Consider the following 14,107-nt stretch of genomic DNA (forward strand, 5'->3'; position numbering starts at 1 on the left):
TTGAATATGAGAGACTCAAGCCTTAGAAACTCTTCACCTCTTTGGTGGTGATCTCCTTGGCTTTTAGGGGGAAAAATGAAAGGAAAATAACTAAGATCACTGAAGTTTTTAATGCCCCCAAATATAATGATGTAGTTGATATTTTGAAAGCACATAATTTAGAATGAATGCTTGAACATTCTTCCAAAGAATTTTCATTTTTGGTTATTCACGTTAAACAGAACCTACAACTTACTAATTTTTTAAACCTTAGATGTTACAACTGAACTCTCAGGAACAGAGGACCCTGTATTTCTTTACCCTATTGTTTTAAACTGGTCGGTCAAAGGTGCTGTGAAAGAAGGTAGGTGACCTAAACGTATATGTGCTGTTCACTCGATTTTCTATTGAAGATCATTTATTGTGTGGATTTTGTTGTTGTCTGAAAGATCTCACTTTTCTAGACAGAAGGTTTTGAGTTCTTACCTGTTTAGAATAACACAAAATAACTATTGGTTGTCAAGTAATATGATTTAAAATCTGGAAAGACAGAACTTTGATGGTGACTTATTTTGGTAGTGAGTGATATTATGAAGCCTATGAGTACTAGGTAATTGAAAAATGTGAGTGATTGTCAAGTCCAGCTATGAAGAAATAGCAACATTATTGCTTAGCTCAGAGTGAGAGAGAATAAAAATTAGGATAACTAGTAATTTTGATAATTAGCACTTTTCCCCCCAACTTGTCTGACATTAGAGGCAACTTTTATGAACTAGTTTTCAACACTGAGATATTTGGAAAACAAATGAAATATAGACCATAAAGGATTATTTGATCTTGGAAAGACAGGAGTTCTTGACACATTTACTGCTATACATTTCTTTGTTTTCACAGTTATGAAATTTAAGCAGAGACCTAGATTCCTAGAATTCTTTACACAAGTTATGCTAAAATGTATGAACGATGAAAAATTTCATCTTATGGTGGAGATAACAAATCCTGTTTATGACTTCTTAAAAAGGTATTTGTAGTATATATTTTATAATATTTAAAGCTTTAAAAGATAGGTAACATTGTCATTTTAAGATATATAAAGTGGATGGAAAAGATTGTGGAGTATGCACGTAGTGTGGGGTAAACAGCCACTTAGGAGACAGTAAGGATTTATGTCTGTGTGTGTAAATAGATAAATAACTAAACATTTTCTTCCAACAACTGGTCTTCCCTTTCACCATTATGCATTGATCTGTCTCTCATTTTAGTAAAAACAAGCATCAATAACATGAGGTCTATTTAAAACATGGCAGCAAAAGGGAAACATTCTCAGAAAAACATGTAGAAAAACATTCTTCCTAAAACAGGTACTTCATTTATTAGAAAAAAAAGCTTGGAATTTATGTGCTTCATATTTTCAAGTGATAAAGGAGGAAATTGCTTTCATTAAATTTCACAGGTTACGGTATTCAGAGAATTAGTCAGAAAGTTCTATTAAATTTAAAAAAAAATCAGAGCTGAAATTAGAAGTTTGGAAGCCACAAATAACATTGTTAATACCAAAGAGAATCAGAAGACACTTGGTGTATGGTGAAATTTGGAGGGCTGATTGTGGGGTCCAACCTAAGAATAGTAGATATTTTGAAAGAGGAAAACAGAGTAAGTGGCTTAGAATCATTGACCAGTGGTGTAACAAAAGACTCAAGGTTGGAGATCGAACAGTGTGACTAAGTTCATAATGATTTCAATTTTCAAGTCTGAGCAGATGTTTTAGGATGTTCTTCTCCAACTCAGGGAATATAGAGGAGGAACAGATGCAAAACTTTGATTTCTACCTGGATAGTAATACCTATTTTCTTTTTATGTTCATATGCTTAACATAGTTTTGCACAAAAGAGATTTTCTGCAACAGAAAAATGTGCAGCTGTGTTTTCTTCCAATTTTATGGTTTCATGCTTTATATTTAATCTTTTAATCCATGTGGAATTTATTTTGGTGTGGGGATTTAGATTAAACTTCAGGTTCTCCCCCCCCCCCCCCCCCCCCCCCAGCTTATCAATTGTACCAGTAATATTTTAGAGAATAATTCAGGGCACCAGTGTGGCTCAGTCAGTTGAGCATCTGACCCTTGATTTCAGTCTGACCCTTGATTTCAGCTCAGGTCATGATCCCAGGATCGTGGGATTGAGCCCCATGTTGGGGGCTCTTCGCTGAGTGTGGAGCCTAATAAGATTCTCTCTCTTTCTCTGTCCCTTTCCCCCACTTATGTGTGCTCTCTCTCTCTCTCTAAAAAATAAAAAAAATAAAAAATAAAAAGGAAACTCTTTCAAAAAGAAAAAAGAATAATCTCTGTGTTACTTATTTTTAATTCTACCTTTTCACATTCAAAGTGGGTGATTCTACCAATCATGCTTATAAATGACAATGGAAAGGTATTTCATAAATTTTCATGTTCTTTTTTTTTTAATGTTATCTATTTATTTTGAGAGAGAAAGAGAAAGTGAACATGAGTGGGGAGGGGCAGAGAGAGAGTGAGAGGGAGAATTCTTATCAGGCTCTAAGCTGCCAGCACAGAGGCCAAAGTGGGCAGATCCCACGGCCATAAGATCAAGTCATGACCTGAGCCAAAATCAAGAGTCCAACACTTAATCAACTGAGCCACTCAGGCCCCCATGAATTTTCATGTTCTATATTAAAAAAAAATCAATGTATATGGAAGTAACTGCTGAGAAGACAAGGTTGATTTGACAGAAATATAATATTGAGAGAGTTGAACATGCTACTTTAGAAAGAAATAAAAAGAACACAGAACATGTATATAATTAGTAAGATTAATTTAATATATATAGCCAATCGAGACTAAACACCTTTTAAAGCACTCATTAAATTTTTTAAAAAGTAATATTTTTTAATAAGTAATTTTTTTAAAAAAGTAATATTTAAAAAGTAATATTTAAGTTGCAGAATAAGGCTCAATAGATAACCGAGAGTAAAATTTGTAAAGACCACATAGTTTTACAGTATAATAAAACTGAAAATTTTTAACGTTAATTTATTTTTAAGAAAGAGAGAGAGAGACAGAGTGCGAATGGGGGAGGGGCAAAAAGAGAGGGAGACACAGAATCTGAAGCAGGCTCCAGGCTCTGAGCTGGCAGCACAAAGCCTGATGTGGGACTCGAACTCACGAGCTGTAAGATCATGACCTGAGCCCAAGTTGGACGCTTAACAGACTGAGCCACCCAGGTGCCCCTAAAACTGAAATTTTATAAAAAAATACAGGCATATGTAATTATTGGATCAAAAAAGAAATCTAACTGAAAGTATACTTTTGAAAGTTAATGATAATGAGAAACCCTAACATCAAATGTACTCAAAATAGAGAAATTTTTAGCTTTAGAAGCCTCTATTACTAAAAATTAAAAATAAAATCAAATGAACTTTCATTGAACTCAAGCAATTAGAAAAATTAAATAAATCTAAGAAAGCAAAAAAAAGAAAATAAAAATAAAAGTTGAAATTAAATAATGGTTTCAAAATCATTTAATTGGTAACTACTAGAACTAGTTCTTTGAAGATAAGAATAAATTAGTCAAATTGCCAGCCACCGTAATAAGAGAAAGTGAAATACAAGTAATCCACAGAGGTAATAATCATACATTTGGAAGCAGTTAAACAACCATTAGATAATAGCATATACAATTTAATATGAATAAATTAGAAATTTCTAATTGAAAATGATGATAATCTGGAATTTTTAAAATAAGAATTGATTGAAATAGTAAAAAATTGAATAGTTCAGATTTTTTTAGGCTACTTCTTTCATATTTTAAAGGAACAGATAATTTTTACTTTACATAAAGCTATTTCAGCACATGGGTTTAAAGTTTCCTACTAAATTTATCACACCAGTCTCTGATAGCAGCTTTATAAAAAGAATTTTAAAAATAGTCAATTCTAAATCAGTAGTATATAGAAACAAAAATTCGTAAAGTACTAGCTTATAAATTCAGCATTGAAAATGTAGATCTTATTCTCAATATAAATATAGTAGGAAATCTGCAAATGTAATTATTACTGGTAGTCAAAGGAACCTTTAGCATATGCTAAAAAGTCATGTGGTGAAATTCGACAACCATTCCTGGCAAATTAGGTGTAGAAGAATATTTTCTGTTCAAATTAGCTTTTTAACAAGGAAACTTATTCCTTCTATCATTTAACATTGTTGTGAAAGTTCTTGCCAGAGCATTAAATAAGAAATAGAATTTAAGATTAGAATTCATGTGATTATCACAAAATAGGGTCTCCAAAATGTTTGTCAAATGAATTCTTCAGTGAAGTATTCTGAAAAGGAGATAAAGTGATTGCTATTTGCAAATAATTATTTTTTAAAACTTAAGCTAATTAACCAGTAACTATCAGAACTAATTAGAGAATTCCATAGGATAGCTAGATGCAAAGCCAATAGCTCTCCTATATCAACTAGACAGTATAATGGAAAAATGATCCCATTTCTATGAAGCATGGGATTAAATTTATCAGGATTTGTGAGGAGACTTAGGCTAATAAAAGAAGATCAAACATTTTCACTAAGGGATATTTTTAAAAATGACTTGAATAAATGGAGAGACATAGTACATTATTTGATGGGCAGATGGACTACTTTAATTTCTATTATCTTCAAATTAATTTATTGGTTTAATGTAATTCTAATAAAATTCATTTTATGGAATGACCTAGAATAATGAAATATATTTGAAAAATAAAAAAGAGCAAAAGAGAGATTTGTATTATCAGATAAAGTATAACAGAGTTCTGTTTTTGAAATTATAGGCAGACAGGCATTGGGATTCAATGTTTTTAGTCAGAAACAGGTGTTGATATAAGTAATTAAAATAATGAATAAGCCATGAAATCAAAGATCAATAACACTACATAAAAATTTAAAAATCCCATTTTTCATAACATACCATAAACAAAATAAAAAGCTAGGAGGAAGCATTCTTTGAAGAGGTCAGGAAGTGGGAGGAGTTTAATTGATTCAGTGGGTGAGAATTCTGCAGAGCATGGAGGCGAATGTTGAGAAAATTGGAAGATGGCAAGTGTATATCCATGACCTTCTCTCCTTCCTGTATCTTTCTGCAGTAACAGAAACCAGGTCAAGCATTCTGGAGGGTGGGTGAGGCAGGGGATAGAGAAGAGACCAACCTGCTTGGAAAATAGCAGGCAATCAGTCTCCAGATGCAAGTTGCACAGGGTGGTTCCCCAAGTCCCCAGTGGTCACTGGTCCGCGCTTCCTAGTTGATGGAGACAAAACATTTGCCAAAATGAATGCCAACCAACTGGGGGACTCTTGGAACTGCTGCAGCTGGGCTGGAGTCCCAACCAACCATAGGATCCAGGATCATCTTCATTAAAATTGAAATAAGTGGCCAACAGCCATTGGGACCAAGGTGAATTTGAAACCCCAACTCCTGTAACTAGTTATCCAGACTCACCCAGTCATTTCATTAGTCTTCCATTTCATTAGCCTTACATTTTATTCAATTTAAGTTTTTGGATCCTGTTTATCATGTGATAGCAGGGTTTTGCTGGAATTAGCAAATACCTACCCAAAGAAATATAAATTTTAGAAAATATAGAAATTTCAGGGACAGTAGATGATAAGTATCAATAGAAGGAGGGATAATGAGAGACTTCACAGTGCTGGAAGGGCCTGGATTACCTTAGGGGCCCATGGCAGATTGAAAAAATGAGGTTAAGAACTTCTACAAGTCATTGGAGGAGGGGATAAGTTTTCATAGTCATATAAAATGCCTAGCACCTGTTGGTATTCAGAACATGATAGCAGCTAAGAGCCTTGACATGATGGAACCAAAGAGACTGAAATCTGTTGGTAGCAAGATAGCTTGTCCAGGGAAACTCTTATGTAGTTATCTTTTCAGTTTTAAAGGGATGTGTTCATGTTGTTTTATTTTCAGTTCAATTCTGTTTCTTCTATGTCATACATAAGCTCTCATCACATGTTATGGTATGAATTACATTTTGCTCTTTCAAAAGGGCAGTTATTCCTTGATGATCAGGAATATCACAGTCTAATTTATGCATGAGACACAAACAGTTTTGGACATTCTTCTCATACGATTTCAGTGACAACATTCATTAAAGATTTATTGCTTTGGGATAATTTTGTAAATTCTTACAGATCCTTTTAACTGACTTTTTATTTTTGTATTAGGAGGAATGAATCCCTACTTGGAATTAAAAGAACAAAATATAAAGACAATATTTTGTGTAAAAAGACAGGCAAACCTTTGAAGAAGTTCAAAGCTGTAGTAATGGAGATTGGAAGAGTAAGACTTTTGAATTTTAAGTTAATGAAATTAAGAGATTCATGTGTCTAGAAATGATTGGCTGCATTGTATTTATTATAATATGAAATAGGGGTGCGTGGGTAGCTCAATTGGTTAAGTGCCTGATTCTTCTTTTGGCTTAGATTGTGATCTCATCGTTATGAGATCAAGCCCTGCATTGAGCTCCATGCTGGGTATGGAGCCTACTTAAGATTCTTTCTCTCTCCTTTTCCCTCTGTCCCTCCCCTGCTCTCTCTTTCTTAGGAGAAAAAAAAAAAAGAAACAGTAGGAAATACCAATAAACAATATTATTATTATATAATACATTATAATTCTTAAGTTACCATGTGGATATTTAAAAAAAAAATTTTTATGCTTATTTATTTTTGACAGAGAGAGAGAGAGAGAGAGAGCATGAGAGGGGGAGGGGCAGAGAGAGAGGGAGACACAGAAGCTCAAGCAGGCTCCAGGCTCTGAGCTGTCAGCACAGAGCCCGACGCGGGGCTCGAACTCATAGGCTGTGAGATCATGACCTGAGCCAAAGTCGGATGCTCAACTGACTGAGCCACCCAGGCGCCCCCCATGTGGATATTTTTAAATTTTTTTAATGTTTCTTTATTTTTGAGAGAGAGACAGAATGTGAGCAGGAGAGGGGCATAGAGAGGGAGACACAGAATCCAAAGCAGGCTCCAGGCTCTGAGCTGTCAGTACAGAGTCCGACATGGGGGTCGAACTCATAAGCCATGAGATCATGACCTGAGCTGAAGTTGGACAATTAACCAACTGAGCCAGCTAGGCTCCTCTCCATGTGGATATTTTTATAGTCATATATTGTTTTGTTTCTTTTGATAGTAATTTTAATTGAAAGTTATAAAGATATCACTGTATTTCATTGTCAAGAGATAAACATTAGAGTATGAATAAATTATAATATTGTGTTCATAGTTTAGATTTAATTTGTAACATTTTTGTTATCTCCTATATTAAGACTATAGAAATGATGCCAACAAAAAGAAGTAAAAGAAAGGAAACTCTAAGAGAATTTTTTTCTAAAAATCCATCTATTGCTGAAATGATGGAACATGAAAGGTATTAACTGATTAATTAATTCCATAAATGTTTACTATGTGGTTGGCATTATTTTGGGCGTTGGGGATACACTGGTAGACTAGATAGATAAGATCACGGCCCTTGGGGAACTTACATATTAATGATAGGAACACATTAAATAAGTGAACACACAAATAAACAAGACAATTTAACATTCTGATAAGTTTTATAAAATAAATGAACAGGATGATATGCCTAGAGTAACTGGCCTTGGGTGGAGGTAGTAGTTTAGGTAGGGTGGTCAAGAACCTGATTGGTAAATTACTTTTAATTATTAGTGGGCCTGATATTCTTGTTCATAAAACTGAAACCATAAAATTTATCATGATGAAATGTTTAGCATCTATTTTTATGAGTATGAACTTATGATTCTTATATATTCTTTATATATCGTACCATCATTATATATATAAAATGTCCTTCTTTATTTAGTAATTTGGATCTTAAGAGCAACATATGCATAATAGAACCACTCTCACTTTGTTTTTGTTGGTATTTGCCTACTATCTGTTTGACTGTTCCTTTATTTTCTTTATTTAAATTATGACATTTTTGGGGCACCTGGGAGGCTAGGTTGGTTGAGTGTCCAACTTTGGCTCAGGTCATGATCTCACGGCTTGTGAGTTCGAGCCCCATGTCGGACTCTGTGCTGACAGCTCAGAGCCTGGAACCTTTTCGGATTCTGTGTCTTTCTCTCTCTCTCTGCCCCTCCCCCACTCACATTCTGTCTCTGTCTCTCAAAAATATATAAACATTAAACAAAAATTTAAATTATGACATTTGTAATGCTGTAAATGCTTACATTAAGAAAAAAAGTGCAAGGAAACAACTTAACATTATACCACAAGGAACTAAAAAAGAAGAAACTTTACTGAAATTTAGTAGAGGAAAGAAATAACAAAGAAAAGTCATAAATAAATAAAATAGAGACCAGAATAACAATAACATAACATTGAAAGTAATGACCAGTTTTTCCAAACAATAAACAAAATTGGCAATGCTTTAACTACATTAACTAAGAAAAAAAAAAGACTCAAAAACCAAAATGAGAAATGGAAGAGAAAACAATAGAACAAATAACTACAAAAAATGCATAATGTGATAACAGATTACTATAAGCAATTGTATACTAACAAATCAGATAACTTGGAAAAAAACCCCAGATAATTCCTAAAAAAAAAAAACAAGTTACCAAAACTCTGAATCATGAATCTTGAATCTAAGAAGTAAGAAATATTCTTAGCCCAACAACAAGAATGAAAATTGAATTAAGAATAAAAAATATCCCAGAACAGAAAAACCCAATACTACTTGGTTTCATTGCTAAGTTCTACCAAACATTAAAAAAAAATAAGTAATGACAATCTTTATCAAAATCTTACAAATAATGGAATAGGAGGAACACATTCAAAATCATTCCATGAGGCCAGTACTACCCTAATACCAAAGCAGGGTAAAAACAAAAAAAGAACAAAAAAGTCTAGCTTGTCTGATACAAGTATCGCTACTCCAACTTTCTTTTGACATCCATTTTCATGATAGATGTTTCTCCGCCATCACTTTTAATCTGCAGGTGTCTTTAGGTCTAAAGTGAGTGTCGTATAGGCAGCCTATAGATGGGTCTTTAGTCCATTTACAATCAAAGTAATTATTGGTAGGTATGTATTTAGTGCCATTTTATTACTTGTTTTGTTATTGTCTCTGGAGATTTTCTGTTTCCTTTTTCGTCTTTGTCACTTTTGGTCTTTCTTTCCCTCTCAGAGAGTCCCCTTTAATATTTCTTACAGGGCTGGTTTAGTGGTCATGAACTCCTTTAGTTTTTGTTTGTCTGAGAAACTCTTTATTTCTCCTTCTATTCTGAATGATAGCCTTGCTGGATAGAGTATTCTTGGCTGCAGAGTTTTCCCGCTTGGCACTTTAAATATATCATGCCACTCCCTTCTGACTTGCCAACTTTCTGTTGAGAAATCTCCAGCTAGCCTTAGGGGTTTTCCCTTGTAAGTTAAGGACTTCTTTTATCCTTTTAAGATTTTTTAAGATTTTAAAGATTTTTTTAAAGATTTTTAAAGATTTTTTTCTTTTTTCTGCTTTTAAGATTTTTTTCTTTATCACTATATTTTTGCAAATGTAATTGTAATATGTCTTGGTGTTGGACTGCTTTTGTTGATTTCAGTGGGAGTTATCTGTGCCTCCTGGATCTGGATGTCTCTTCCTTCTTCAGATTAGGAAGTTTTCTGTTATTTCTTAGAATAATTTTCTGCCTGCCTTTCTCTTTCTCCTTCTTCTGAGACTCCTATAATATGAATGTTATTACATTTTATGGAGTCACTGAGTTCCCTAAATCTATTCTCATGTTGCATAGTTCTTCTTTCTCTCTTTGTTCAACTTCATTATTTTCCATTATTTTATATTGTAGGTCACTAATTCATTCCTCTGCTTTTCCAACCTGCTGTTCCTTGTGTCAAACTTGTTTCCAATCTCGTTTATTGTATTCTTCATCTCTCACTGATTCCGTTTTAACTCTATCTCTGTTAAGGGTCTCACTGATGATTTCTTTTCTGAAGCCCAGTGAGTATCCTTAATGACTGTTGCTCGAAACTCTCCATCAGGCAGTGGTAATATCATAGCCAATGAGGTTTATCTAAGATGCAATTATTGCTAATTGAAAAGTTTCCCAATACCCCACTAACATGACTTGAAATATGACATATTTTAGATGAGCATAGAAAATAATATAACAAAAAACATGTACAGTTTTTTATATGCAGTTTAAAATATAAAACTTTCAAACACAGTTGAAAGTCTCATGCATCCTTTTTGGAATGCATTTTTGTCCCTTGTAAAAACCAGAAGTAATACTAACCAAAATTGTCATTTATCATGCTTATCACAAGTGACTTAATACTTCAATTGAATGTTTTTTTAAAATGTTTATTCATTTTTGAAAGACAGAGAGAGACAGAGTATAAGCAGGGGTGGGGCAGAGAGAGAGGGGGGACACAGTATCTGAATCGGGCTCCCGGCTGTCAGCACAGAACTCACAAACTGCGAGATCATGACCTGAGCCAAAGTCAGATGCTTAACCAACTGAGCTACCCAGGCACCCCATTTATACTTCAACTGAATACGTATATACTCCTAAATAATGTGTAGTACTTTCTTACAATTTGCTTTGCCATTTTGCTCCTTTCCCTCAATATTACATTTTTGAGATTTTTAATGTTGATTATATATGTCTAGTTACTCATTTTACTACTGTAGAGTATTCCATTGCATGAATAAATAAAAATTTATTTATTTAGTATCCTGTAAATGGATATTTAAATTGTTTCCCAAGCTTTCCCTGATGTAAACAGTAGTGCAAAGGTCATTCTTGTACAAAGCTCTTGTATGCAAATGTTGAGAGTTTCTGGGGTAAATACATAGGAGTACAGTTCCCAAGATATGAACATCTTTCACATTACTAGATATTGCTAAGTTGCTCTTAAATTTTCATCAGTGGTGTGTCAAGTTTCCAGTATTCAATGTCTTTACCAACAGTTGGTGTTATTATCACATTTTCAAATTTTTGTGGATTGTTGAATTGTGAAAATTTATCTCATTGTTATTTTCATTTTAATTTCTTTGTTTACTAATGAGAGTAGGAGTCTTTTCATGTTTTAATTAGATCCTGGGGTTTTTTGTTCTCAGGGCTGCTTGTTTAGATCCTTTGTACATTTAAAAACTTGTTGTTTTCTCATTTATTTTTAGAAATTTGGATACTAATGCTTTTCTCAGTTTTTGGCTTATCTATTTACATGTTAAAAGTTTTCTTTTTTCTTATTTTAAAATGTTTATTTATTTATTGAAACAGAGAAAGAGAGACAGAGACAGAGACTATGAGTGTGAGCTGGGGAGGGGCAGAGAGAGCGAGTAGGAGAGAATTGCAGGCTTTGTGCACATCAGTGCAGAGCTTGATGTGGGGCTTGCTCTCACAAACTGTGAGATCATGACCTGAACTGAAATCAAGAGTTGGATGATTAACAGACTGACCCACCAGGCATCCTAAAAGTTTTCTTTTTTAAATCAAAAGTTATAATTGTTGATGGAGTCAAATGTGTCAACATTTCTCTTTATTGTTTTTGAACAAGGTAGTAAAGGTATTTTCACTGTGAATTTAAATTTTAGATTTTCACATTTAGAAGTTTCATCTAACTGTAATTTATTTTTGTGAATCGTGAAAGGAAGAATCTCCTTCCCCATCTTTTGTAGTTTTGGTACAGGTACCCAAGTGTCTAGTCTCATTTATTGAGTAGTTGTTATTAGCCATTTATTGAATAGTCTATTCTGCCATCACTGTCACTTTTGTCATTTAGCAAGTTTTCATGTATGTAGTTTTGAGCTCTCTTTTCTATCCTTTAGTCTGTTTATCTATTCATGGGCCAATATCACAATATTGAAGAAGTCTTGGATATTCTTCCACAGAGTAGTTTGGAATAGCTTGTCAAGTAATACAAAAAACTCATGATATTGATAGAGATAGGTTTGAATATATAGATGGGTTTGGGAATTTTTTTCTCCCAATATTGATTTTTTCTATTAGTATGCAGATCATGTACCTAGGTCTTATTTAATATATTTCAGTAAATTTTTATGATATTTTCCACAAAGATGCCATACATCTTTCATTAGCTATGTCAGATAAATGCTTTTTGGTATTAGTGTAAACAGTGTTTTAAAATTACATTTCTGAATGCTTTTATTCTTTTGTATAGGAATATAATTTGATTTGTAAACAACTGTCTTCAATACTACTTGATAATTTATTCATAGATGTAGGCTTTCTGTGTGGACAATCATATTGTGAACAAATAAAGTTTTACTTATATATAGATGACAAATAAACACATAAAAAGATGATCAATATCATTAGCCATTAGAGAAACACAAATTAAAGCCACAGATATAATTAAAACCTATTTTAATGGCAAAAATAAAAAACAGTGATAACACTAAATACTGGCAATCATGAGGAAAACCTAGGTCATTAATACACTGCTGGTGGGAATGTAAAAAGATTCAGCCACTCTGGAAAACACTATGGGATTTCTTATAAAACTAAACATATGTTTACCATACAACCTCAGGCCTCATCAAAATTTAAAACTTTTGCTTAGTAAAAGACTCTATGAAAAGGATGAAAGGACAAGCTATACACTTGGGATGAAGTATTTGCAAAGCTCGTCTCCAAGAAAGACCTTATATCTGGAATATATAAAGACCTCTCAAAATTCAAAAGAATAATAAAAATAAACAGTCCAATTAGAAAATGATCAAAAGACACTTAAAAATAAAATCTTAAAAAAACAAAAGGAAATGAGCAAAAGACCTGAACCAACATTTCACTAAGAGTATATACAGATGTGGGATGCTTACCTCATTTAATTTTGGTAGTATTTTAGCAGAAATTGACAACTTCATTCTAAATTTAGGAGAAAAAAAGGTCACGGGTAACCAACAACTGGAAAATGCTTATTTTTTAGAGGATTTTTAAAAAAAAACATTTATTTTTTAAAGCACATATAGAACATTTACAGTATTGGCTATAAGGCAAGTCTCAATAAATTTCAAACATTGTACTCATACAAACCACATTACTATAATCAGACACAGTAGAGACCAATTTTTGAAAAGATAGAGTAAAAATGATTCTATGCATTTAAAAAACTTAAATAGTCATTTAGAAGTAATTCCTGGGGGAAAATGGAAATTACATTGTTAATTTAAAAATACAAAAAAAAAAAAACCATGTTGGAAATTTGGTAGGGATTGCTTTGAATCAGAAAGCATGATCATTGAAGACTAACACATTTCCTTCTAATCACTATTTTAGCTGTATCTTCCAATTTTTAGTATATGGTAGTGTTTTTATTCTCACTTAGTTCTATATAGTTTAAAATTATCCTTATAATTTTTATTTTCTGTGAAAATAGAAAGTGTCTTGCACATCTTTGCTTTGGTTAATTCCTAGGTATTTTTTTAAGTTACTAGAAATATCTTTTTAGAATTTCATTTTTAATTGTTTGTTGCTGATATGTAGAAATAGAATTTTTTTTTATATTGACTTTGTCTTCCATGGGCTTAATACATTTGCTGATTAATTGTAATACTTTATCTGTAGTTTATTTTGGGTTTCATAAATATATAATCATATTGTCTATGATTGACAACTGTTTTATTCCTTTATTTTCAATCCTTGTACTCTCCCTGCCCCCACTGCCTTTTTCTTGCTTATTGTTCTCACTAAGCCTGCTATTTCAATGCTGAAAGAAATGGTATTAGTGGGCATCTTTGTCTGATTCTGTTTCAGAGTAAAAGCTTTCAAGCTTTCAACATTTTGTTGTTAAGAATGGTATTTGTGGTAGGTTTATTTTTTGTGAATACCCTTTATCAAATTAACATCATTATTTATTTTGAGTCTCAAATTGTTCCAAATTTGGCCAGCAGGAGCCCTTTCAGCCTGGCTCCTTAATCTTTTTGACGTGTCCCCATCATGTTTTTGAGCTTCCTCTGATTTACCACAAGATGTTCATCTTGTACTTTCCTGCCCCGGTCCTGGAGCCAGTTGATTCCTTTTAGTGGCTCCTGATGTATCTGTGCTTCTAGGCCCTTTCAGCAGAAAGAACTGGGAAATA

General features: G+C 33.0%; 1 protein-coding gene across 1 annotated transcript in view; it reads left to right on the forward strand.

The window, feature by feature from the left end:
• CFAP54 (cilia and flagella associated protein 54) overlaps window positions 1-14,107 on the forward strand; it is a 289,637-nt gene that overhangs the window by 121,088 nt on the left and 154,442 nt on the right. The window contains exons 29-32 of the mRNA XM_049626709.1: window positions 254-343; window positions 874-1,000; window positions 6,209-6,323; window positions 7,312-7,412. Of these exons, the coding sequence (XP_049482666.1) occupies window positions 254-343; window positions 874-1,000; window positions 6,209-6,323; window positions 7,312-7,412 (433 nt within the window). The remainder of the gene's footprint in view (window positions 1-253; window positions 344-873; window positions 1,001-6,208; window positions 6,324-7,311; window positions 7,413-14,107) is intronic.

This window comes from Panthera uncia, chromosome B4 (genome assembly GCF_023721935.1).
Source record: "Panthera uncia isolate 11264 chromosome B4, Puncia_PCG_1.0, whole genome shotgun sequence".
Taxonomy (NCBI): Eukaryota; Metazoa; Chordata; class Mammalia; order Carnivora; family Felidae; genus Panthera; species Panthera uncia.